This window comes from Centrocercus urophasianus, unplaced genomic scaffold, assembly GCF_019232065.1.
Source record: "Centrocercus urophasianus isolate 14NV4802_14NV808 unplaced genomic scaffold, USGS_Curo_1.0 seq_24, whole genome shotgun sequence".
NCBI lineage: Eukaryota > Metazoa > Chordata > Aves > Galliformes > Phasianidae > Centrocercus > Centrocercus urophasianus.
Genome location: NW_024884800.1, coordinates 3,874,177 through 3,898,128, shown reverse-complemented (window position 1 = coordinate 3,898,128; position 23,952 = coordinate 3,874,177). Strand labels below are relative to the sequence as shown.

Here is a 23,952-nt window from a genome sequence, read left to right as displayed (position 1 = left end):
TGGCCCATCTTGCACGAGTCTGTGCAGTAATTACACTTCAGAGCACTCGCTTCTCCTGCAAGCAGCTGCATCAATCTCAGTAATGGGGGAACATCACTCAAGCACTATTTCCAGGCTTCTGTTTATTGCTTTATTCCTTTCATACATCTGTCAATTAAAAAAGAAGTTTTGGAGTTGCCAGTCACAAATCAGCGTGGAATCAGTTCTGAGATCCTTTGCCCACAGATCACTGAGGGCTTATGCAGCGTATTTAAAATGTGGGTTTGGTTTAGTTTTCTGACACAGAAGGAAAATCATGACTTCGAGAAGCCCTGATTTGCGTCGTGAGCAGCTGAGGTGGGAGCAGAGGAAATGTTGCAGAGTTGCAGTGCATGCAGGAGAAATGCCACTGGGATGTGTTGTAGGATCAGCGTGTGGGTGGGTGGGGGACGCTGGCACAGCGCTCTCATAGGGCAGCCCGGTCTTGCGAGCTCCATGCTTCTAATTAAAATAATAAAATATAATTTAAACAACAACAACCAACAAAAAAACCTGAGCACCTCTGATAAATGCAAAGGAAGCGTCGTGCTGTTTTGTGACTGGTGCCAATGCAGTGGGAATAATTCCAGCTGAAGGCAGCAAGCTCTGCTCTGGCTCTGCAGCCGCTGGCCTGTGTTCTGCAGCTCAGGGCTGTGCTCTCCTCTTGGTCATTTGCATTGCTCTGTATTCTGGGTGATGCTCTGGCTGTGGAGCTGTTGCCCATGGGCTCCCTCAGCCTGTGGCTGGGTAACTTTCCATGCATGCTGTGTGTCCCTGCTCCAAAGCTGATGTTTTTTGGTGTGCCCCCCCACACTCTCCTGGCTTTGGGGTCTGGGCTGGTGATTGCCCTGTGTGGGATAACTGGGGCTGCCACCAGGAACATGTCTTAGCAGAAATGCCTGTGGGTGTTTCCTCCTCCCAGTTCAGTTCCCTGCTTTTTGGCCAGTTTCTTTGAAGGAAGCAAGTATAGATCTCCCCTGTGAAAATAGAGGTGATAAACCTTTTGCTTCTGTACTGGGATTTGATGCTGTACCACAGGCTGACCCAAAGAGTTGGGCTCTCTTCTCTTTTTCCTCTTACTAATTCTGGAAGCTGCTGTGTGCCAGGGCCCAGCTTAAGGAGCACTGATCCCAATGGTTCCCTTTAGGTGCAGGGCTCCCGTTGTGCCCCCCCATTTCATTCCACTCCTCCTGATGGGGCTGATGGTCCCATCCCCATGTAGCCTTCCCGTTCAGCTTTAACATCTTAGCTTACCAGATAATTGAGTTTTCTGTTCTTAATTATTTCAGGCCTGCAAGTTGCTCTCTTGATAGTTAAGAGCAGAGGCAGAACCCTAAAAATTTAGTAACCTCCTCAGGCAGTGCTTTTATAGTGAGATCATTATTTTTTTTTTTTTTCCAAGGGTTAATTTTAACAACATCCTGAATAGAATGTCTTTGGGATGACTGTAGGGCTTGTGCATATGACTGTAACAAATGTGTATGCTACCCATGAATTAATTCCATATTGCTGATGGTGATGTGCTTGATGCATTTTCCTTCCAGGGGGAGGAAGCTCTCACATGGCATCACCTCTTTATTCTCTCCACAACCTCTCATTTTAAAAGAAGTGATGCTGTGGAGTGCTTACGTTGGTGTGGAGCTCATCTGGCCATCCACAAGGCTTCAGGAAGAACCCATTTCACAGGGCTTCTGAAAGATGGAGCAGAACAATTAAGCAGAAATAAATATCTCCCTGTTGTACCCACACTGTTCCAACTGCGATCGCCTATCGAATGGGGTTGGCTTATAATTTGTCTCTCTTTAATTGGGTTCTGAGCAGTCACATCTCTTTTTCTCCCCAATGCTGGGCATTAAAAACAGGTGACAGGTGCTTGATTGGTCATGTCAATTAAAAGCAGAAGGCAGCAATGTTCCTATGGGCGTGTTATGGGGCAGCCCCGATGCTCCCAGCACAGAGCGTGGCGTTCACCAGGGGCTGGCTCTTATTTTGGCAGTACTGGGAGGAATGTTAACTTCATGCAAGCTGTTGGATCTGGCAGGGGAGCACACGGCTTGGCTCTACCTGGTGGCAGGGCTGGAGCTGACTGAGGGCACTGAAAATCCACTTGGACTCCTTCAGCATCCCTAAGACACAGCCGCCTGCAGATCATCACTGGGCTTTTTTTTTTTCTTCTTCTTCTTTTTTTTTTTTTTTTTTTTTTTTTTTGACATTTAATCTGCTGAAATGATTTCCACTGCTGCTGTGCTAACCACCTATCTGCGGGAATAATTGTACATCAAAGTCAAATGTAGTGCTTTAAATTCACCCCGGTACAAATCTCCTGTGTTGGAAGGAGGAGGAAGAGTCAGGGTACTCCTGAAATTGATTCTGTCAGCCAAGAGTGCTTCCAGAATCAACAGAGCATTTACACTGCTGCTCCCCAAGATGGCATAAATGGCCCAGGTCTGGCATGGGGCACAGGGGATAAAACCTGTTGGAGTAACGTGTGGGGTCTTTTCTTTCCAAAAATGAAACTGTAATGATCTATAGCAAATGGAAGAGGTCATTTGCAAGGGCTGACAGTGGTATTAGGAGGTGTAATGGCTTGAAACTTTAAGAAAAAGGGGTGTGTGTAGGTTGGGAGATAAAAGCAATCTTATCGGCAAGGGCCATTAAGCAGAGGAATGGGCTCCGCTGTGCAGCACAGCCATTGTGGAGGTGTTTGGGTTGGATGCAGCACTGGAGGGGTGGGCTGCAAGGCAGGGACAGGATTTGGTGGCTTGGGGGCCCGTGGGCACTGTGCCACAGGGTTTGTGCAGACTGCATTCCAGCAGGCTGTCCCTCATGGCTGATAGGAACCCGTCCTGCCTGCCCTGACCTGCTGTGCTCACCGAGATGCTTCTGCTCACTGGTGTCAGTTGCCCGTCTCTGTAAAAAACGTTTCAAGCTGTCAAAGTTAATTCCCAGGCTCTCTCCTCCTCCTCCACAATTGCCCTGCTGCTGCGTGTCTGTCTTTTTACTTACTTCACGAAAATAAAAATCCATTTAAGGGGCGAAATTGGCTTAATTGCTAACAAGAAGGATGGGAGGTGAGCAGTGACCTTGGTGCTTCCCATCCCCGGCTCTCGCTTGCACAGATCTCTTAATTGCCAACTCTCTGATTTCCTATATTGGTATTTCCATTAATCATAGGAAGCTTTTTCTTTTAATTTGAAGCGTGTCCTAATATAATAAATGTAGGAGGAAATAAGCCTTGTATTAACAAGAAATTCATGGCTGTATTGTAGTGTTAAAGGGACCACGCAAAGTCTTTTTGCGGTGTAAATGGACTCAAATACCTCTTTAACTCACTGTTCTATAACCACTTCTTCATTAAGGCAGTACCTTGCTGCAAAGAGATTTGATGGGTTCTTATTTGTCCAACGTGGGAAATGCCTATCACCCCCCAACTACTGAGCTTCACTCTTTGGCTGCCAGCAGGGCTGGCTCTTTCCTAAAGCTCTACCATGAAATCTGTGCTGTGTGCCCTGTTCTGCAGAAGAGGAAACAGGCTGTGGTCAGGATGGTGTTGTGCCTCCCAGTGTGGGTCCAGAGCCTCTCTGTCCCTTTACCACACATTGCTTTGCTGCAGTATTGGTGTAAGCTCCTCTCCGTGTTACAGACAAAAGGTGTTGCAGCTTTTTCTCCTCCTCCCCAAAAGGCTGTCCTGTGGGGAAGGATGGGGTTCTGCTGCCAGCCCTGACAGCTGCTGCTTCTCTTGACACCGTGCATGACTCTTCTTCAACAGGTACACGATTGAACTGACATTAATATTAATCCTCTTCTTCTGAAGTACACCGGAAAAGTGACTTTTGACACTTTCTACTAATTAGTCAGAGAATGCGGTAAAAGACTTAAGGAGAAAGACGCCTGGAAGGATGCATAATCCTCCTGGAGCAAAGATGAAAATTACCCAACTTGCTCAGCTCCTTTTATTAAAGCAAAACAATCTCCAGGAAGGGGAGGACAGTGAGAGCTGAGGGGCTCTGAGGGCACTCAACCCTACCTGGGCTGTCTGTCACATAGGACAGATGCCTAATGCTGTTTCTGGGGAGCTCTAGCATGCCTGGAGTGCTGCGATTGGGATGGCAGTGGCTGAGATGTGAAAGCATCCTGCTGCCTTCTGGCCCCAGGTAACTGTGTCTTGGTGGTGTTTGCATGGAGATGTTGCTTACTATTGGAGTTTCTAATAGTTGCATTGAATTGGTTTTGCATGCTGAGGGCTTTTATTTTTCTCTGATATGAGCTTGTTATCCTATTTGTGTCTGCTACTGAAAATTGATTGAGAATGGAGCTTCTTATTACTGCTGCTTCCAGCTCATTGGCTTGGCTCCTTCTGTTGTCTGAACAGCAAGTGATTCTCTTTCCTCTGGATTGTATTGATGATGTTTTCTAAAATATAAACAGACATTGCCTCCCACCTCCAGGCTTTTGAGAATGCCAAACCATGCAAGGTGCATCGCTGCCCAGTGCTTTGAGTGCAGCCCAGAGTGCTGGGCCAAGCCATGTTCCCTCTGCTGCTGTGTCCTGGTTTTGTTCAGTGCTGGTGTTCCCATGATGGCACACTGGCCTTTGGCAGCATTCAGTGTGCTGTAGGGGCTGTCCCTGTGCAGTGGGATAGGTGTGAGTGAAGCAGTGAGCCATGGCTTTGCCTTTTTGTATGGAGAAAGGGTTGGATGGGGAAATGGCTGAGGGGGCTCAGGAGGTGTGTATGGCTTAGAAGTTTGCATTTAAAAAACCCAACGAAACAAGTGATTCTTTTGGTTTCCTATTGTTACTGCTGTTGCTGTGAATGCAAAAGGATGGAGGTTACAGACAAGTAACAGTTGTCTTAAGCTAGTTGTATAAGTCTAGGCAAATGATGAGCACAGCCCATGTGTTGCTCTATTCATTGTAAACCCACAGCTTCAAGCCCTGGCTCCTTCATCCACGTACCCCTCCATTTCTGTCCCTCCCTGACACTCTCTCAGCACTCAGGAGGCAGCAGGGCACTGCTCTGTGTCACTCAGCCCCATGCTCCTAGGGATGCAGTGCACGGAGCTGCAGCAATCACTGTGTTGGCATGTGAGGACAGCAAGCTCTCAGAGCTACTGCTCAGCAGTCCTTATCACTCTTCTCCTTTGACTAAGCTGCTTGCTCAGGACAAATTCCAGAAACACCGTCAAACAATAACTGCAGCAATTAAAATGCATGCAGTTGGTTTCCTCTCTGCTTGCAGCAATCCCACCTCCTAACACGAGTTCCCTGCCCTTGTCTGTCTGCAGGGTTGGACTTGCAGGTATGCATCCCCAAGGGCTCCACGTGCTGCTCGAGGAGGATGGAAGAGAAGTATCAGGTGGCGGCCCGGCAGAACATGGAGCAGCTCCTGCAGTCTGCCAGCATGGAGCTGAAGTTCCTCGTCATCCAGAACGCTGCTGTCTTCCAAGGTGAGCACTGGGGTGGTCTGGGTGCTGTATTGTATTGTCTTTGAAGCAGAACTGACCTCTGATAGATATGTTCTATTCTAGGTACTTTCTAGTTTGCAATACTGAGATCTGCAGTAATTATTTAAGGGCCTTTATGCAAGCAAAACTTATTCTATTTGTGATTAATGTGCAGTGAAATGTTTGCTTGCTTGTTGAGTGCTCTCCTATGTGGGTTCCATCCTTCTACATTAACAGCATTTTTGCTTGTGTTTAAACAAAAAACCGTAATGAGCAATGAAGCATTTCCTTCTTCACAATACTTTTGTATAGTAATCAGACTTTTTTGTTCATGTATCACAAACAGCAAGATCCAAAGCCTTCTGAAGTCCATGGGGTCATGGCAAAGCAAGGAGGAGTGGCACTCTCTGTTATACAGGTCACTGTGCTGCTTCTTGAGAGGGCTGACTCTTTTGCTGAGTTTTATTATTATTTTTACAGTGATTTCCATCCTGGCCATGGTAGCCCCTTCCCTGTGCAGGGACTGTTCTGAAAAGCCTTGCTTGGCTGCATTGCTATTCTTCTTGGTGGAGGTGGGAAAGAACAGAATTCCTGCTAAAAGAAGGGTTGAGACTAATGACGATATATTTTACAATCCCGTTGTAGAAGAGGAATTTCTAAGTGGAAGAATTTCTAAGTGGAACCCGTGTACTTGCTTCAATTACATCATATCAAGTGTGTTGTACTTGGAAGGGGCAATTCATTGGACTTAAAATTGTGCGCTTCTCTTAGCTTCAAATTTAAAGGCTTGAAGTTTGCTGAATGCTTTTTTCTGTTTTTTGGGGGAAAAGTGGGTGTTTTGCTGCTTGTTTGTGTTCTGACAGCTGTGCCAGAGCCTCAGGAATGGTGTGACCTCAAGAGGTGGCAGTTGGATGCTGAGCTTCTTGGTGTTGCTCATGGTATGGGGCAGGTCTCTGCTGTGGGCTGCAGGATCTGAGGCTGTGAGAACAGTGGGGCTCAGAGCAGTGCCAGCCCTCAGCAGGGAGAGTTCTCTCAGCTTCCCTGCGGGGATCCTCCTCCTCTGGGGATGAGTAATTGCACCGCTGTCTGGAGCGGGGTGATGTGTTGGTATGGAAACGTATCCCAACCGCTCCTATTAAACACAAACATAAAACCTGTCAGAGTTCATTTAAATATTTTTAGCCCGGCATCCAAGGGGACCGCTGGTCTGACAAGCAAAATCTCACCCAGATGTTATTATTTTGCACTAAATTTAATTTCTTCTTGCTGAAGCCAGAGCTACATCTCCGCTGATAAAGATCAAGGGAAATTGCCTGGCATTTACTGAAGACCTCATCCAGGCCTATCTGTTACAGTGTTCACTTAGCAAAGATTATTAGATTATTAGTTTTAGACCCTTGGGCTTTCTCATTATTGCAGTTAGAAGGAAAGATCCCAACAAAGAACCCTTTCCTTCACAAAATGTAAATGGTACGATTAGTGCCTGGCTTCATCTTAGAGGCACTTCTTTGAGTTATGAAGATGATTTAAGTAATGATTTAATCCTTCGGAAACTTGCTGAGTTTGATGGTGTTACAATTGATTGTAGCTGCCTCCACTGCAGTTAAATCTCACTCCAGATGTCTCTGCAGGCAGTTTCTCTTCGCTACTGTGCAGTGTAGCCATGCTGTTAGCTGCCCATGGCTCAGGTTCTCAGCCCGTGGCAACTCCAACTGAGCTCCTCCAGTCCCAAACTTGTTCTCGTGTCTTCCTGACACGAGCTTGTCATCCCAACTAAGTAGAGAATCAAGGCAACTCACTTGCAAGTAGCAAGAGCCATTCCCATTCTGTCATTACTCCCAATTCATTTTCTTGACTTTAGATCCTGGCTTTTTACTTGGGTCCACTTCCACCTCTGCTTTTTTTTCTATTAAAATGACAAAAAAGCCTTCAACAAGCACCGCTAATTTTCTAACTATTCAATCTGTATCTGTGACTATTATGGCTTTGAGTAAGGAATACACCATGAGCTTTGTTCTTGCTCTCTTCCTCCCCACGCATACTCAGCAGCTCTGCCCACAAATGGGGAGCAGTGGGCTGTGTGCATCTGTTGTCAGGTTCAGGAGTAAGAACCTGGGAAGGTTCACTTGTTGTCAGTATGCAGGATGAGAATTTGTTATGCTGTGGGTAGCAAAGTAAAAGCTATAGCAGCTGTTCAGTATAACTTTCATGATGCATTCCTTCTGGTTCTTCCTCCATGGAGAAAAGTACTCCTTTAAAGAAGGTAAAGAGTGTGGCACTGTTGAGCACAGAAGGACCTCTCAGCGAAAAGGACGTCTGCACCTACAGCAGTGTGTAGGACTGACAGTGATGTCCCCATCCAGCAAGTGTGACAGCTCCCTTGGGAACCCAGTGGGAACTTGCAGGAGATACAGATATTGCAGGGGCTTTTGGGTTGCTTGTCTTTGAGCAGTTCCTAGGAAGGCTGCGCAAGTCAATGTGGCCAAACCTGCTGGCATCTCTATGGTTGTCTCTTATTCATGGATTCTCAGTTGTCCTGACAGAGCAGTGGTGCGAGGAGGACTTCAGCTCCTCTCCCTTCTCATTCTGCAGGAGGAGAAAGGCAGAGCTGTAATTCTTGGTCCTACCAGACAGCTCTGCAGGCTGTAAATCCTCCGTTAGGCATAAATGCAGCCATTCTGGTTATTTATAGTTATTTACGCTATCCATTCATATCTGTCAGGAGCGAAGGCGGTTTTGACGTTGCAAGCTTCTATCAGGTTATCTTTAATCAGTTTAGAGGCACCTAAGCCACAAATATATCAAATAGCCAATCCTAATGTCGGAGTCCTCGAACGCATGACTGAATTATTTATTTTGTTATGATGAAAATGTCTGGGCTTTATTGAGTTTTCTTTGAAGAACTTGATTCTGCTTGAAGTCTGGAAGATAAAAGATCAGCGATTGTCTCTCCAAGTTTCTTATTCTGAATCCTTCAAGGCTTTTCATTTTTCACGAGCTGCTGTTACTACTTTACAGTCAAGGTGAGGGAACTGAGGTTTCTTTTCTTCTCTTAAAGAGGTATAAGTATATAAGAAAACCTCTTTATCTTTACTAATTATGCCTTGTGTGTGTAAATCCAGAATGTGTGCAGCATCGATTAGGCGAGAAGAGACTGGCTGTGTGGTGGAAGGTATTGCATGGTGATTGTGAAGAAGGGTCCTCTGCTAGCAGTGCTGCTGAGCAGGGCTCTTGTATCACATAGAACAGAACAATAGAATTGTTAAGATTGGAAAAGACTGCTAAGATTACCAGCCCCAACCCATCCCCATGTCCCTCAATGCCACGTCCCCACAGCTCTGGAGCACCTCTATGGATGGTGACTCCTGGGCAGCTGTGCCAGTGCAGCACCACTCTTTCTGAGAAGAATTTTTTCCTAATATCCAACCTGAACCTACCCTGAATAGTTTAATGTGTGTTTTAAACCTGTTAAATCTAACAGTCTTTGAGGTGTTGGCTGTAGGAGGAGCATTGAATGGGCTTTTAGCATCATGCTAAATAGGGAGGGACGGCTACGGGAACAAGCCTCTATCCTGAAACATTATCAACTTCTGATGTATAAGCAGCAGGGGGGTGCTGGGAGCTGGGAAGTCCTGGAGCTGAACCAGCCATGCACAGGGAGGGTCTGCAATGGGGACAGAACGGTGCAAGCATGCCGCAGTCATGGTGTGTGCATGGGATCTGACATCCTACTGAGAAGAAGCATGTAGATGTGATACTTGGGGACATGGATTAGTGGGCAATATTGGTGGTAGGTGAATGGTTGATTCTGTGATTTTGTGAAGTAGGTTTGTGCCATTGGCTGGGCCTTGTGTGCTGCTTCTCTAGTGCAGGAGAAAAGAGATTATGGTAAATGGAATCAATGTAAAAAGATTGCCAGTAGTAGCCCCGTGTGACATGTGTGGTGGGTCAGCTCAGTGGCTTGAGGTGTGCTGTGTAATGCTGACTCTTGCTTGTGGGCCTGTAAAATGCTCCTCTGATGTTCCAGAGGGGAACGGATTCATTTTTGGGAAAGAATATTAAAATTATAATTGGACTTTACAAGTGAATAAGCATCACAAACAGATCTCTGTACCATCTGATAATTCCTATTTAGTTCTTTGTTCACTGAGACCCCAGTGCATCCCTCTTTGCATCTCTGCAGTAACGTTTCTTCTCTTTGGAAACTTCTTGCTTTATTGTGCTTTTTTTTTTTTTCTAAAAAAAAAAAAAAGATAATTATGTTCATTACTGTGTATTTAAAATAGCAATTGTCTGGCTGGGTTGTCTCAGGCCAGTTTTCTGCTGTTGGCAATAGTTCCTATGATTCCTGCCAGATGCTTTGGAAGCCCAAAGTTTGTAGTGGCAAATGATGATGATATGTTTCCCAGGCTGATACCAGAGTTATAAACTAATGATTACAGGTAGGTAGGAAGAGCTGCATAATGGGAAATCTCCAGTTGTCAGTATTGGTCTATGGAGGTAATGTTTCCTTTCAGATAACCAGAACTTACTGTTCATAAATCACAGTTAATCTGTTTACTATGGTAGTGCATGAGGCTGGGAGTCTGAAGTGTGCCATAATGCTTAGCTTTAGGAGCACAGTGGTAATAGGAACAGCCATTTCAAACGATTTGAAATTGGGGGATCAGCAAAATGCAGAAGTTGTGGAGGCTCTGGGCATTAGAAATGACTGCTGAGGATTGATGAGTTTCTTTAACAAATTGTAAAATCCATCATGCAGGAGTTAGGGCATGAAACTGCCCTCCTGAGCCACATAAACCATGGATTTGGAAGTACTGTGTGATAGTGCACGCTGCTGGGAAGGGAGGTTTGAAAAGCTGCTTGGTGTTGCTTTTGTTTCTCCCTCCAGCTGCCTGGGTTTCAGATGCCAGCATGGCACCAGTGCGTGGCTTGCAAAGGTCTGGGTGTGATGGGTGAGGGTTGCTCCCACAAGCAGCCGATGGTGCTGAGAGGGAGCAGCCCAGGGGGGACCTGGGTGGTGATGTGTGGTGTGGCACTTCCCGTGTCCTGTCTCTCTTTAGTTCCCCTGCAATTAAATACTGCTGATGCCCTCACCCTCGGTGGTGAAATGAAGCCTGGAGCTTAATGGGGGGTTTTTCACAGTTGCCTAAATGCTGCTTTAGCAGATTTTAAACATCATATTGGGTGTATGGGCTGGGGGGGGGGTGTCACCAATTTGGGGGATGTGGGGGCGTTCCTGCTATATGTGAGCCTTTCTTCTGCTATGGGACACCGTCCCCTGCTAGCTCTATGCCTGCTTTCCTGTGGTGCCCTGCCTGCAGAAGAGATGTGGCCCTCTTGCAAAGCATGAAACACACAGAGTTTGGGGTGTCTGCTTCTGCAGGTCTGTTAATTACACTCAGAGCTGGGAGTCTCCATCTCCAGATAGTTCAAGTGTTAGCATTCTCTGAGAGCCTCCTAATGATATGAAGTAGTCAAATTACAACTTCCCTTTGTCACTCCACACAGAAATGGGCACACCAGTATCTTCCATCTCTTGGCCTGTAAGGATAAATAGAGGCATTCTCATTGCACTAAGTACTCAGAATGCAAACGAACCGGTTTGCAAGCTCTGGGGAGGGAAGGGAGGAAGAAGCCTGCACCCAACAGTGAAGACAGGGACCTGTCTGTAAAAAAAGCCTTTTGCTAGATTGTCATCTGCTTTACTTCCAAAGGAGCAGTAAGACAACGATAAGGCAGCCAATGGTGCATTTCATCTGGTGGCAATGAGCTCATGCTGAGCCAATTAAACCATCGATATTCCGTGGCTTCACATTCCCTCCAGTGACGTTGGCCACCTCAGGTGTGTTACTCACGTTGACTTCACCACTGATGTGAAATCAATGTTAGTGATTTATAATCTTTCATTTTACAACAGAAGTTTGTTAATCTGTGTTTTGGGTTTTGTTTTTTTTTAAAGACAACACATTGCTCAGATAGTGAGGGCAGATGAGAGCTTTCTATGTGAGTGGCCCATAGAAGTCTGTAAGTTCTGAACTTGCTTGAGGCGCTGAGAATCCAGTTTTGAAGGTTTGGGCTTTATCCTTCAGAAGGTCTTAAATGACAGAAATGTGTTAGTCAGGTCTTTCACTGCTCAGTAGCTTAGCATTGACTTTATTCCTTTGGTACAGAAGAGACACACGTCTCTGTACTCTTCCCAGTATCAAAGGGCAGCAAAGGGATGTGTATGTCACTCTAAGGATGCTTTGCTCCTTACAAACAAAGCAGATACCTCTCATTCGAGGAGCAGGGAGACACCTGAGGGCTTGCACCGAGTTCAGACCAGTGTGTCTGTGTCTGATGCTAGCTGGAGAACCCGTAACCCTGGGTTATCACAGAATCACAGAATCACAGAATCACAGAATCACCCGGGTTGGAAGGGACCTCAAGGATCATGTAGTTCCAACCCCCCTGCCTAGCAGGGCCACCAAACACACACATTCAGATCAGGTTGCCCAGGACCCTGTCCAACCTGGCCTTAAACACATCCAAGGACGGGGCATCCACAACCTCCCTGGGCAGCCCGTTCCAGGGCCTAACCACTCTCCTTGTATAGAACTTCCCCCTAACATCCAACCTAAATCTTCCCTCCTTCAACTTGGATCCATTTCCCCTAGTCCTGCTGTTGTCAGCCCTTTTGAAGAGTTTACTCCCCTCGTGGGTGTAGGTTCCCTTCAGGTATTGATAGGCTGCAATGAGGTCACCCCGCAGCCTTCTCTTCTCCAGGCTGAACAAGCCCAACTCCCTCAGCCTGTCCTCATAGGGGAGGTGCTCCAGCCCCCTGATCATCTTAGTCGCCCTCCTCTGGACCCTTTCCAAAATCTCAATGTCTTTCTTGTACTGAGGGCTCCACACCTGGACACAGTACTCCAGATGGGGCCTCACAAGAGCCGAGTAGAGAGGGACGATCACCTCCCTGTCCCTGCTGACCACCCCTCTCCTGATGGAGCCCAGGATCCCATTTGCCTTTCGAGCTGCCAGAGCGCACTGCTGGCTCATGTTCAGTCTCTCGTCCATCAGGACCCCCAGGTCCTTCTCTGCCGAGCTGCTCTCAAGGACCACTCCTCCCAGCCTGTACGGGTGCCTGGGGTTCTTCCGGCCCAAATGCAAAACCTTGCACTTTGCCGTGTTGAACCTCATTAGGTTCACCCGAGCCCAGCCCTCCAGCCTGTCGAGGTCCCTCTGAATGGCATCCCTTCCTTCCACCGTATCAACCGCACCACTCAGCTTGGTGTCGTCAGCAAACTTGCTGAGGGTGCACTCAATTCCCTCATCGATGTCATTAATAAAGATGTTAAAGAGCACCGGTCCCAAGACAGACCCTTGGGGGACACCACTTGTTACCGGCCTCCACCTGGACATAGAGCCATTGACCACCACCCTCTGTCTGCGGCCTTTCAACCAGTTTCTTACCCATCGGGTCGTCCACCCATCAAATCCACTTCCCTCCAATTTGGAGATGAGGATGTGGTGGGGGACCATGTCAAAGGCCTTGCTCAGGTCCAGGTAAATGACATCAGTCGCCTTCCCTTCGTCCACCAATGCCGTCACTCCATCATAGAAGGCCACAAGATTAGTTAGGCATGACCTTCCTTTCCATCAGCTGTAGCTGATGCTGGTCTGAAGGGTCTTGGGAACTTACAGGCTCATACAGCATGGGTAAGTGTTTATGTAGAGCTTGAGATACAAGCCTGAGCATTGTGATTGCCTGATGTGTGGCCAACCAAGCTGTGTTCAAAACATCTCTTCCTCTTAGAATTAAATCTCAGCTGCAGCTCTGCGGGTACTGGAAGATGTGTGCTGAGTTGTGTGGGGTCATCTCTGTTTGCAGCAGGGCAGAGGCTGTGTCCTGTTTCCCTCTGTGCTGAGTTTTGATGCTGATGGAAGAAATCTCCAGCCCCATTTTCACAGAGTCGCCACATGCTCAGAATGTTTTTAGCTCTATTTCATGCTGTAGACCAGATGGATGGCCAGCATGGAGAAATGAGTTTTTCCTCCTTTCCCTTTCTTGTCTTTACTCTTCTCTCGATGTAGCACCTGGAAGTTGTGCTGGTGCTGCACACGGGGACAGCTGACAATTGGCACATGGAAGTAAGTGCATCCCCACGAAGTGATGCATTTAAATAGCAGTGCATCTTCTCTGCTGGATGAAATGTCAGGAGTGCTGCATATTTAATTTAATACTTAGAAAAACAATCTGAATTGGGCAACAAATGATCTGAATTTGCACTTGGAAAAACAAGTCACGTAAGTCTGCTGGTTAGAAAGTGAGGTTTAAGAAACCCAGCCTCTGAGACAAGGCAAAACAAACAGCAGTGCAGATCAATGGTAAAAGAATTCTGCTGCTGATCAGTTCTTCCCAAATTTGTCATCTTCACGTCAGAAAATCTGTGACAAAGTGTCATAAAGAAGCAATTTTAAAAGCTGGAGAGATCAGTAAGGCTGCATCTAGGATTACAGTTCATGGCTTTGGAATTCACTTTTTGAAGAAAATTGATGAGTAACAGATTGTAGTGGTGCAGCATATTTGTATTGGTCGAATTCCTGATATGATTGCAGTGAAAAACGATGTTCATTTCGTAGGGAAAGGAAATTAAATAGGCCTAGTAATCCATGTGAGGAGATGAGCTTTCACATTCTTTCCTCTTCCTTTAGTGTAAGCCTATCAGATCGACACGTTCTCTTGAATCTACCTCATAAAAAAATGAAATCAAATTGCTACTGAATTTCCAAGGAATTATATCAAAATGACACGCGTATTTTACTGCTTTTTAATTATGAAATTATTTCAGTCTGCTTCAGCCTCCCATGCAAGTGGAGACAGTCTAGCAACTGTTCTTAAATATTGGCTCATAAATTCCAAATACTTCTTTAAATGGAAGAAAATAGCATCCCACGGCAGGGTAATAATTACCACTTGTGCCATTAAAATCTTTACTAGCTAATTTTGATGCTCAGCTTCTGTCTGGATGAGAGTTTTAGGAGTGTTATTTATGCTACTGCTTGTCAGGAGAGTGCTTGGTCCCTGATGTCAGACTGCACAGCTGGGCTCGACCTCCTTGTGGAACCTTTGGGAGCTGCTGGGTACTTAGCAAGAACTAGATGGAGGTCTTTGAGATGGGCTGAGATCTTCTGCTCATGGTGTGAAGCATTGCATCCTTCTGCTTTGCAGAAGAGGGCTGGGATATACAGTTTCCTTGTCATTAGGCTATTAGTTTAGATAATGGCCTGGAAATGATATCAATAGCCCTGTATGTTGTGGTTGTGTTCTGCTGCCAGCAAGGAGCAGGCGGTGCATTTGACATTTCACAAAGATTCATTTTTTATGGGATGTGGTTCAGAATCTACCTCTTGAACTAATAGACTGTATAAGATAATTTTGACTAGGTTGCATAGGCTTTCACCTCGAAGGTGTAAAGCATGCTGAATTACTAGTACTAAATGCAAGCAAACACTTCACATCAAATGAGAAGGCAGTCTTTGAACTGGTGAGAGGTTGAAAACCACCTATTTCTCTGCTTTGTGATGTTTAGCTGCGACATAAGCATGAAAAATAATTAGACTCACTGGTAAGTAAATATTCGAAAATGAACCACGTCTTGTTACAGAGCCAATGGAAGGTCACCTCTTCAGATCCCATTGATCCTCTTGGCTTTGTCTCAGTCAACAGCAAGATCACAGAACTGCTCTCAAGGAGATATTTCTAAATGTTATTGAGGTTGAAAAGCCTATGAAGGCTGTGAGCAACCCAGGCAATTTGTGCCACATCCATTTGATTTCTTCTGTCCTGAGCATTAGAATACAGCCTTTAATTATAAGGCTGTATGTGTTTTCTCGCAAGCTTTCTTCCTTGTGTAAGGGCATGGAACAAACACTGCCCCTTAATGAGCCACTTCCTTTCTCCTCATTGCTTCAGTTCTTTTTCTTAAAATATTTTGAGTTTTTCCCTTTAATTTTCTGGTGTTTCATGATGTACAGCACTAAGTGTATGTTTGTTCCACAGATGGAAAACTTGAAATTCTCAAAAAAAAAACCAAAAAACAAACAAACACATTTTTTGACCTTTTTTGACTGCACTCACCACAGTGTAGCATTACGTATTCAAGATGTAGTCATGACTTGGGGTGCAGCTTCCTTCTCTACTGCTGGCTCTGTGCAGTTCACACCTTACAGCTCCCGGAGCTGTCAAGGCTCTGGAGAAGATTTGTCCAACTTCCAAGCACTTGAGCTATGCTTCTTTGTAAGTTAGCAAAAAGGAGCAGCAATGCACCAAAATCCAGGCACTCTTTTAAAATGCAGATTTCAAGGCTGGAAGCAACAACAACATATTTCAACTCTGACTATTCCCCACTCCCCTCCAAACACAAGTGAGTTGGGTCTGGGTTCATCTCCACAGATACAGCAAAAACCCAACCCAGTCGCATCCCCAAAACTGTGACAGAAGAGTTCATGTTTGTGGGCTCTCACAAAATGCTGTCAGAACTCAAGTTCCGTTTCTAAGCTTGGGAAACACTTCAGCTAATTAAAGAAAAGGTCAGCAGGATTTTGTACTGCCTTGTTCTCAGAAGCAGCTGAACCATTTAGGCTGAAATGAAAATTTGCCCTAAGGCAGACCAGAAGCATGCAAAGTTGCAATCCAGATGGTCGGAGCTTGGAAAAAAGAAATAGGTAAGCAGGAATAGGATTTAAAGATCAGAAGCTTTAGGCAACTGTAATATGCAGGGCTACCAGCTCTGCCTGCAGTCAGTGCTAATGCTTTCTGCAAGAGACATGTAGATGAAGCTGTTGTACTGCTCAGTAGTGTGATATTGCATCCAGAGGTTTGGAGGATACTCAAATGCTGCATCTCCAAGTGACTTTACAGAATGTTGGGTGGCTTTTTATCCTCTGCACGTATAGCCTTAGGAACGTTGCTTCCTGACAGCTAGATCTGTGGGAGCAGAACTGCTCTGTCCGTTCAGACCTTTTCAGGTGCCTGTGTAGCTGTAAGACACAAACAGATTATAGGATGAATAATAGATGACCATAACAAATCTTGCTGATCAACAAATCTTTAATAAGTCTTAATTTAGAATTATTTGTTGCTGCATCCACAATGCCAATTTCTGTTCTGGTCCTGTAACTTGCTGTGCCTTTCTGTTTATGTTAGCAACAGCACCAGTGAGTGTGAGCATATTAAAATGTGTAGATTTTCTTGCATGGAAGGCATTTTGATACCAGTGTTTGAAGTCTATGGAGACTGATCCAGCAAGCTAACTTAGTTGAGAGATGTCATTCATGCAAGGACTTGAATCTAAGCTCTATGAGTGTACCAAAAATATTCCATGTTACTTAGTGTGCTCGAGAGAAATGGAATAAGAAAAGAAGGAAAATGGATGCTTTCTTTTTATTTATTTATTTAACAAGAGCTGAGCCCATGTCAGGTCTCAGGGGCAGCAGAGGATGCTGCAGTAGCCCAAGTCAAGCCCAGCATCACCGTCTTGTCAATGAAGTGTTGCTCAAATCTGCAGTAACACAGCTGCTCGTGGTTCAGTGGGTGATAGTGGAAGATCTGCTGGAGGGATGGATCAAAGATTCATAGAAGTTGTACCAAACTGTGCTTTTGAGATACCCATGGTTGGAATGGGGAGAATGAGTATCAGGTTGCTGCATTAGTGCCAGGTCTCAGCATACAACCAGCTGTTAACTACACCAAGTGATGAAAGTGGGCAGTGACCTGAGCCCCTTGATCTGAAGTGCTGTAAAACTCCATTGGAAGTGGCAGCAATGCTTCCTGAGGCCAATGGCTGTTGTTCCTGAGCCTTTCTCCAAGGGCTGTCCTGGCAAGGCAGAGATATATCTCCTTTTCCCTGCACATAAGTGTTTTTGTAGAGGTCTGAAAGTGCACATAACTCACTGTGATGTATTGGAAGGCTCCAAGTGCGGGGTTTGTGCCTGTGCTGGAACTGAGGCTGCAGTAAAGCAGCAGCAGCTAAAGTGAAGGATAAAGGGACAGCAGCAGGACCCTATGTGTTATCCCTGAAGGTGCCTTGTGCCTTGTTATGGGCAATGTGCAGAAAGGAAGCTCCCAAAGGGTCCCTCAGTTGGACAGGTAGTAAAGGACAGCACCGGACTAAAACTTTGGGCTGCCCCACTGCATGCATCAGTATGTAAAGAAAGGATTTGAGACTGGGGACTGAGGGTCTAATCTTGCTTCCCTGCTGACCTCCAGGCTGCATGCCCTTTTTTCCCCTTAGAGCTGTTCAGCCAGCTCCCAAGGCAGGAGGACTGGGTTCCCTGCTCTCTGTGTTTTTAAATATTCCCTTTATGACCCACTGGTGCCAGCCCCACGGCTGCCTCCTGCTCTCTGTGCAGCACCCGGCTTCCCCCTCCCAGGGCGAGATGGCTGAAGAGGTCATGCAGCATTAATAGGGAAGCAGATCTCTGATTTTGTTCCTGCTTATGTACTCTGACATCTCTGACGTTTTGTGAAGTGTGAAACGTTCTGGAGAAAACAACTTGGCTTTTACTGAAAAATTAATTACCTTGGCACTTTCCCCCTTAGCAGTGGGCTTTTGTCAGAGGACAAAGGCACTAATGATGGGGGAACAGATGAGATAGTAAAAGGACAACAGGAACATTAAAGAGAGAAAATCTGCATTAAGATAAAAAGAGCTAATTAAGCGTTGATTATCAGGGAGCAATGTAAATTCTTCAGAAAGCATTACCTTCTGTGCACTTACTCTATAGAGCCAATTTATATACCTGAGTTTATCTGCTTCATAAATTAGTCTTTCCTGTAATTACAGCTAACGGACTATGACTTACTATCCTCTTCAGTAGTATTCTCCTCTTCTTAATGCTCAGATGAACCCAGTACAGCAGCGCACGCAGGAGTTATAAGGAGAAGGAAAGTGGATGGGCTTTGTGCATTTCTTAAAAGCTTTTGGAGCTCTCATTTAGCAAAAAAGGAGAAGGGGAGGTAAAATACCACAGAGCTGTACTCCTGGCTCTTTCTGACCTTGTAAACGGTGGTTTTCTTTCTGCCCTCTCAGAGGAAGAGCTCATCAAGGAGCTTTGGTTCAATGATAAGGAGATGCTGTTGTAGGTTCTTTGTGAAGTTAGGGGCTGTTGTCCACCTGGATGATGGCGGTGTAGCATTGTGTTACAAATACACACAGCCAGAGCATCATGATGAGCTCATGAGAGCTGTGGTTTCGGTGTTCCGGCACAAAAAAGATAGGAAGGAAGAACCTGAAATAAGAAATAAGTAGCTTTGCCCATGTTTCTGGTGGCCTTTCAGACATAATAAAGCATGAGAGACATAGCAGATAGTGGAGCATAAGCACAGATAGTAGTGCGTATGTAGTCAGCCACTGTATTCAGATTTCTGCCTTTTCTTCAGTCTTCAAGAAGAAATGGAACAATAACATGGGCTGTCATCGTGGAGAAAGAGAGTGCTTATTGTAACTTGAAGCTTGCTTGGCCGTTAGTATTGTATTAATGTTCCCCTGCTTTTAATGATACGAAGAATACAGGATGCACTTAAAAGAATGCATGTCATTAAAATGGTATCTGACAGCAGTTCTTTCACTGCCTCTGATGCGTTTGATTGTTAATATAGATATAATGTAAATGATCAGAAGATTAAAAACTCCCTTTCTGTCTTTCTAATGTCTTCATCTTCATAAACAGATTATATGGGAAAGCGAGTGATCCGTTTCTTAGTACGGTGCTGTGTCACCCACATACTTTGAGAAGCTTAATAGCGTAAAATGAAGTGTTCATGGTTTGTTTATTTTCCTACTAACAATGACATTTTAGGCTGAACCGTAGTTGCTCCTTTGCAATGCAGTTGTGTTGTCCTTACTGCTTAAATGTGTTTCCTACACATTACTGTTTTGTAGAGCAGCGTGTCAGGATTTTAATAAAGGTTTTGAACCTCTGTGGTAGAGGGATGATTGCTCTATGGGGCTGAATTTTCCCTTACATGAAATAGTGGTTGACTTTGCAAAACGATGTAGTTGCAGTACTTGAAGGGAGCTGACAAGAAGGAGGGGGACCGACCTTTTTACATGTTCTGATAGTGATAGGACAAGAAGGAATGGCTTTAAGCTCAAAGAGGGGACACTTAGGTTAGATGTTAAGAAGAAATTTTTTACTTGGAGGGCGGTGAGGCCCTGCACTGCTGCCCAGAGAGCTGTGTGTGCCCCTTCATCCCTGGAAGTCTTGAAGGCTGGGTTGGATGGGGCCCTGGGCAGCCTGAGCTGGTGGGGGAAAACCCTGCCCATGGATTGGAACTGATGATCTTCAAGGTCCCCTCCAACCCAAGCCTTTCCATGATTCTATGTGCCCCGTTCTGCTGTGTCTTCCTGTGTGCCATCTAACTTCACAAATTCATATGTAATTAGCAGGCCTCTATTAATAACGTTATTTAAAACCCAAGGTTAATGAATGATTACGATAACGGTTATGTGATATGATTGCAAGAGCTAAATAATGAAGATTTCAGAAAGCAGCTAGCATGTGTTTGACACGCTGCCTGGGGAGGAGGCAAGGATCTTGTTTTAATCACTTAATAGCACTTTAATAAGCAAGGCAGCGCGGTAGATGGGGGGGGGGATGTTAGGAAGTGCAAGATGAGCGGTGAGTAGCATGGTGTGGTGAATAGCAAGCAGTAGTTAGGAGGTTTCCTAGCACATAAAATGTCAGCATTTTCAAGTTTGAAAAATCTGACTTGAAAGGCAGCCCCCTGTTTCTCCCAGTGCTGGATTTGCCCTTCTTGTTACAGTATTTTTGCATGCAGTTCCCTGAAGCGTAGCCCTTTTCTTTCAGGAAAGAAATGCCATCTATTCTTGCAACGCAGAGTCTTGGGCAGATATAATTGGTCGCTGTAAGGCCGGATGCCAACACTTCCTTTTGCTTTCATTTCGGTTGCCTCTTTGAGGAAAAACTGCAGAGATGTCCCTGGGTGCATGGGGCAGCTTTTGGGTTTTCTGTTTCCATTTTAATTAGGATCACATCCAAACGGAGCAAAGCGTTTGCCGTTCACTCTCTGCAGGCATTAACAATTTCCATTCTCAGGCAGGAATCTTCCTCTGAGAGCTGACACTGTGTGCTGGCCCAGATAAATGGTCATGGAGAGAGCTCTCTCTCCTTTAACACTCATCAAGTATAGGGTCTATGGGACCCAGCACGGTGTTGCCCAAGTTGGTGCGAATGGTGAGAGGTAAAGGCTGATTGTCAGCTATAGGGCTGCACTGATGGCTTTCTGCAGTGGTAGAAAGTCTTGGTGTCTTTGCAAGTCCTATTTTAAATGTTTTACTTTTCCTCCCCTTGCAAAATGAGTTGAGCAGTTGTTTCTGTATTGGCAGCTGGCTTGTAAGTCAGCCACTCGGTTGCCAGACCAGGAGGACATGGAAATGCCTTATAAGCACTTTAATGTTTTGTGATCGTTTTAATTCACCAATATTTAGAGCCTCTTTGCATTGGTGCAAAGCAAAATAAAACACGGTCTCTGACAGGTGCCAAGACAGGCTCAGGAGGAATTGCTTCAGTCAGGGTCTCATAAAGGTCTTGAGTTTCTTCCTTTTTTTTTTCTTTTCTTTTCAAAAAACGCTTCTGGGTGTTAATTTCACTGTTTAAGGTCAGATGATGTTGACTGAAATCATGCAACTAATTCTATCAACAAGAAAAGTTATTTACATAACAGATGGAATTTAATTTGGGCACTGCTTCTCCTGCATCTCTCCCTGGTTTGGTATTTGGGTTGCACTTGAAAAAATACACTGATGTCCATGTTAAGGCTGAGTTTATTATGCTTACCTTGCTGGTGAGGTGCTAAGCCAGGGATGTCCCTTATGGCAACTTACTTTTTATTGGTGTTTTTATGGGCCCTGCTGTGGCTGCCATTCATTTTGCTTGGCTTTGGGACTGGTCTTCCAGTTGCAGCATTTCTTTGGTTAGTGAAAGGAGGCAGCCCCTTTTCCCCATGTGTGAGGGATGAAAATGCTTTCTGTATACCTCCCTCTCTGCCAGAATCCTACCCTGACTCAGTTTTGATGTCTTCGTAAATATTTTCAGTGTGTAACACGGCAGCAGTGGCGCTGTGTAAAGAAGCCGGGGAAAAAAATCAATTCCTGGGAGTTCTGTAGAGCTAGACAGAAAAATGCCTTGTAGCTAAAAACAGATGTTTCAGCAAAAACCAAAATGTCACAGCCTCTATTTTTCATTAAAAAAAAAAAAAAAACACAGGCTGTCATCTTCCATCCTTCCGATGGTGTCTGCAGAGCTGCCCTTGGCAGGGCTGGATATACCTGTATGGCTGGGGCATCCAGCAGGGAAGTTGCACGGGGGCTGAGCTCTGTGTACACTGCCTTGCTCTGTTGGATGAATGTAGTGGGAGTGATTTGGGATCTGCTCAGCCCGGGGAACAAGTGGCACAGAAACACGTTCCCTTTTGTTGTTGCTTCCTTTGAGGGCCAAAGCACGTGGCACTTGGGTGCTACCCTGAATGAGTGGAAGAGGGGCAAAGGCAGTGGGGATTTACAATGAGAAATCTGTCTTGCTGTCTATGATTATTATTTCAATTTTCTACAATGGAAAATGAGATTGTTGCTTTTATGCTGGACAAATTTCTGGACTCTTGGGAAAGCTTGGAAAGTCTGGCTGGCACCCCTGCATTATTGCTCCAACATGAGCATCCCTCTGTTCTTTAACACCGCTGTCTCTGCTGGAAAAATCTGTGTCCCTTTTACAACCAGTTAAGTTTTAAGTGAAGAATCTAATGAGTTCTGATATTTTTCAAAAAGCTCTGTGTTGTGGTAGGACAAGGATTAGAGAATCACTGTTCTGTTTTTTGCAGGCTGGTGTAATGGCATTTCCTCACCTGTTTGGATTTCCAGGTAGATAAGATGGCAAATGGAATGAAACCAACTTTCTGCTCCTGAGAGCTGGGCTGGGATTTCTATCTCGCTGGAGACTGTTGTCTGTGGTGTTGCCTTTCTGCTGGAGCCCCCTAAGTATTTAATAGGTGCGTTGACTTCTGAGATTGCAAGTGCTTTGCCGGAAACCCATTTTGTATGCTGATATCCCCTGAGGGAAAGCAATGCTCGGGTTTTAAAAAGACTGGATTCTGTTTCACCCACCTTATATTATTATTACAAATCGTATTATCTTAATTAAACAGGGATCCACGTAATAAAGAATCCGTTGTGTTGGCAAAAATCAAAGATGTGCAGGAATTGTGATCGTGTTACAATAATTGCCTCAGTAGTAGCATTAATGCTTTTTCACTTCAGTCGCTCCTTGTTGATTGAACAACCTTTTCCGTAGGCTATAAATCTCTCTGGCTCTGCTAATACAGAACTAAATAGCCTAATAATGTTTCCAAATGTAGCACTGCTTCACTGTTTTAGGAGAAGGCAATTTCTCATCCAAACCAAAGTCCTAACTATGAAGTGCGATCGTATTGTGTCTACACTGCTCGACTACTTCTGCAGGAGATAGGGTCAGAAATCTAAAACACAATATAGCAATGGAAAAACGGTGTTTGTTCATTTAAAGCAGGAGGCCAGGAGTCCCAGTTAATTGTGTTTGGAGATGCTGCTCTTTCTGCTGAGCCCCCACTGCAAACAAGGAGGTGCTTCAGCATGCATGTGGCAGCTCTTATATGGAATGAGGATTTCAAACAAGTGAAGCACAGCTTTGCATCCTCTGCTTGCACATGTGCTGCAGGCAGAGTGCCTGGTGGGGATGCTGGCCAACTAAGGAAGGTGAGTTTGTAATGTCAGGTGTTCCAATTGGTGGATAGAAACATTTTATGTATTATTTATTTTGTAGCTAGAATCAAAGATCCTGTGATTGTTTTGTTTTTCTTGCAATTGTGGCCCAAGTAAAACCCCCCAAGGTGGCTCGACGCTTCAGAAAGGGGCTGAGAAGTGTTTAGTCACGTGTAATTATTTGTCAGGTAATTAAACGACAGCTTCTTGGAATCAGAGAAATGAGGCACTGACACACACAGCTACTGGTACCATTTACTTTTGGATCCCACTGACACAGCCCAGCAATACTGAATGCAACTGTCAGCTCCTTCTCTTTTAAATGGTGTTGTCTACTGGGGCACGTTTGTCCCATGGCATCGGTTCTTCTGCAGAGTCAGCGAGACATCTCTGGTGATGAAGTCACTTTGCGGTCGGAGAGTCTAGATGACCATAAATTATTGTGAGCTGCTGAATTGAGAATGCAGTGACCCTACAGCATAACCCTCCTGTAGGAAACACCCTGATCTTGTGAAAAATGCCTCTTCCTAAACTTCTTCATTCTGCAGCCTTCTTTGCAGGAAGGGAGACTGTGCAAGCCTACCAGGATCAGTGTCATGATGGGGCAGAGATCCTGGGAACACAAAAACTCCTATAATGCAGGGACTTCAGTAAGCAGAGTTCTTCTCATACTATTTTTCACATAACGT

General features: G+C 45.2%; 1 protein-coding gene across 1 annotated transcript in view; it reads left to right on the top strand.

The window, feature by feature from the left end:
• GPC3 (glypican 3) overlaps positions 1-23,952 on the top strand; it is a 115,641-nt gene that overhangs the window by 1,309 nt on the left and 90,380 nt on the right. Inside the window, exon 2 of the mRNA XM_042825192.1 lies at positions 5,304-5,465. Coding sequence (XP_042681126.1) covers positions 5,304-5,465 — 162 coding nt within the window. The remainder of the gene's footprint in view (positions 1-5,303; positions 5,466-23,952) is intronic.